We start from the raw sequence: 1492 nt of genomic DNA, 5'->3' as shown, positions 1-1492 counted from the left end.
ATACTGTAGTAAAAAAAATAGATATATATCAGATACTTTAAGACTTTTACTCAAGTAATATTCCTAAAGGAGACTTTAACTTTTACCAAAATAATTTTTTGGTGAGATACTTGTACTTTTACTTAAGTATCACTTTGTGGTACTTCATACAACACTGCTAAAAACTTTAATGTGTTTTACTCTCTGATGCAAATACAACAGCCTCACCTGGCCTCAGAAGCAGCGAGCGCGAGGTCGAACCTCATCTTGTCTCCAGCTTTGCTGAGGTAACTGAAATATCTGCGATGAGATGAAAGTCGCTGGTTAAACTGAGAACAACAGTGGGTATAAAAGGTATCGAGTCACATTTCTACCTGTGAGCCAGTTCAAGCTCTTTGACGGCACTGAGCACAGCCTTCAAGTTGCTCTTCTCATCTTTCAGTACCAGCGTGGCCAGCCTCTGGAGCACCAGGGCCACGTTGAACATCAGCACCGTGTCACTGGGGGCCACATGCCGAGCCTGGGTGAGCGCACATAAGAGACAGTTACCTTCTCTCATTTTTACAATAAAATAAATGCCTTTTTATTCGTTTGATACCTTCAGCAGCATCTGCTTGCACTCTTGTAGTTTCCCACATTTGAAGAGGGCTCTTGCGAGGTACAGCAGCACCTCTGTGTTCTGGTATTTGTAGAATTTCTTCAAGCAGTTCTCATACTGAAGACAGAAAGAAGAACTCAGTTTTTATTAGTGAATAAAAACAAAACTGTTGAGAGTTAGTAAGCTCCTCACCATCTGCACGGCGCTGATGTACTGTTTCTGTTCCACGTAGATGTGAGCCAGGTTGAGCCAGACATCGCTGATATCTGCAGTGGCCTCTCTCACCTGTGCAAACACATCTCGCGCCTCTCTGAKATAACCCTTATGGGCGAGTACGGCTCCTGAACAAACAGGTTTATATTTAAGCTTTAAGCATACAGCAGGGAGATATAAATAATACAAGAACACAAAACAAAGCTGAGAAATACCGATGCCATTAGCAGCATAAAGGTTCTTGGCATCATTTCGCAGGACTTGCTTGTATATGGCCAGGGCTCGATCCTGATGTCTCTTTTCCTGTAAAGACAGAAGCCCTMTTAAATAATCTGGACAATGCATCACTTCCTTTCACACACATAAACTCAGAATTTCCTCTATTGTTTTATGATGACAAGAGACGGAGGTTAAACTTTATGTAAAACAACAAAAGGAGTGTAAATCAGCAGCTTTATCACAATATCACATTATATTAATTTGTTTGGATGTTTCTCAATGTCACCAAGTCTGTCATGACACAATTTCAGTTCACAAGTCTGTGATTATGATTCAATATCAGATCTAACAATTAAGTTAGACGGCATATGACGATGATATGGATCAATGGGCCTCATGCAAGAACCGTTCAAACGCACAGATTTGTTCTTAAGTTGTGCGTACGAGTGATTTAGGAGAATTTGTGGCATTCACCAATGTTTT

The 1492-nt window shown here is 40.7% G+C and overlaps 1 protein-coding gene across 1 annotated transcript in view; it reads right to left on the bottom strand.

The window, feature by feature from the left end:
* The window catches only part of ctr9 (CTR9 homolog, Paf1/RNA polymerase II complex component), a 13489-nt gene that overhangs the window by 4464 nt on the left and 7533 nt on the right, over positions 1–1492 (bottom strand). Inside the window, exons 13-17 of the mRNA XM_014026933.1 lie at positions 1006–1093; positions 770–918; positions 578–694; positions 354–499; positions 208–279 (exon numbers count right to left, since the gene is read on the bottom strand). Of these exons, the coding sequence (XP_013882387.1) occupies positions 208–279; positions 354–499; positions 578–694; positions 770–918; positions 1006–1093 (572 nt within the window). The remainder of the gene's footprint in view (positions 1–207; positions 280–353; positions 500–577; positions 695–769; positions 919–1005; positions 1094–1492) is intronic.

The sequence above is a fragment of the Austrofundulus limnaeus genome, unplaced genomic scaffold (genome assembly GCF_001266775.1).
Source record: "Austrofundulus limnaeus strain Quisiro unplaced genomic scaffold, Austrofundulus_limnaeus-1.0 Scaffold5, whole genome shotgun sequence".
Taxonomy (NCBI): Eukaryota; Metazoa; Chordata; class Actinopteri; order Cyprinodontiformes; family Rivulidae; genus Austrofundulus; species Austrofundulus limnaeus.
Note: the sequence above shows the minus strand (reverse complement) of the source record. Positions and strands in the feature narration are given on the sequence as shown.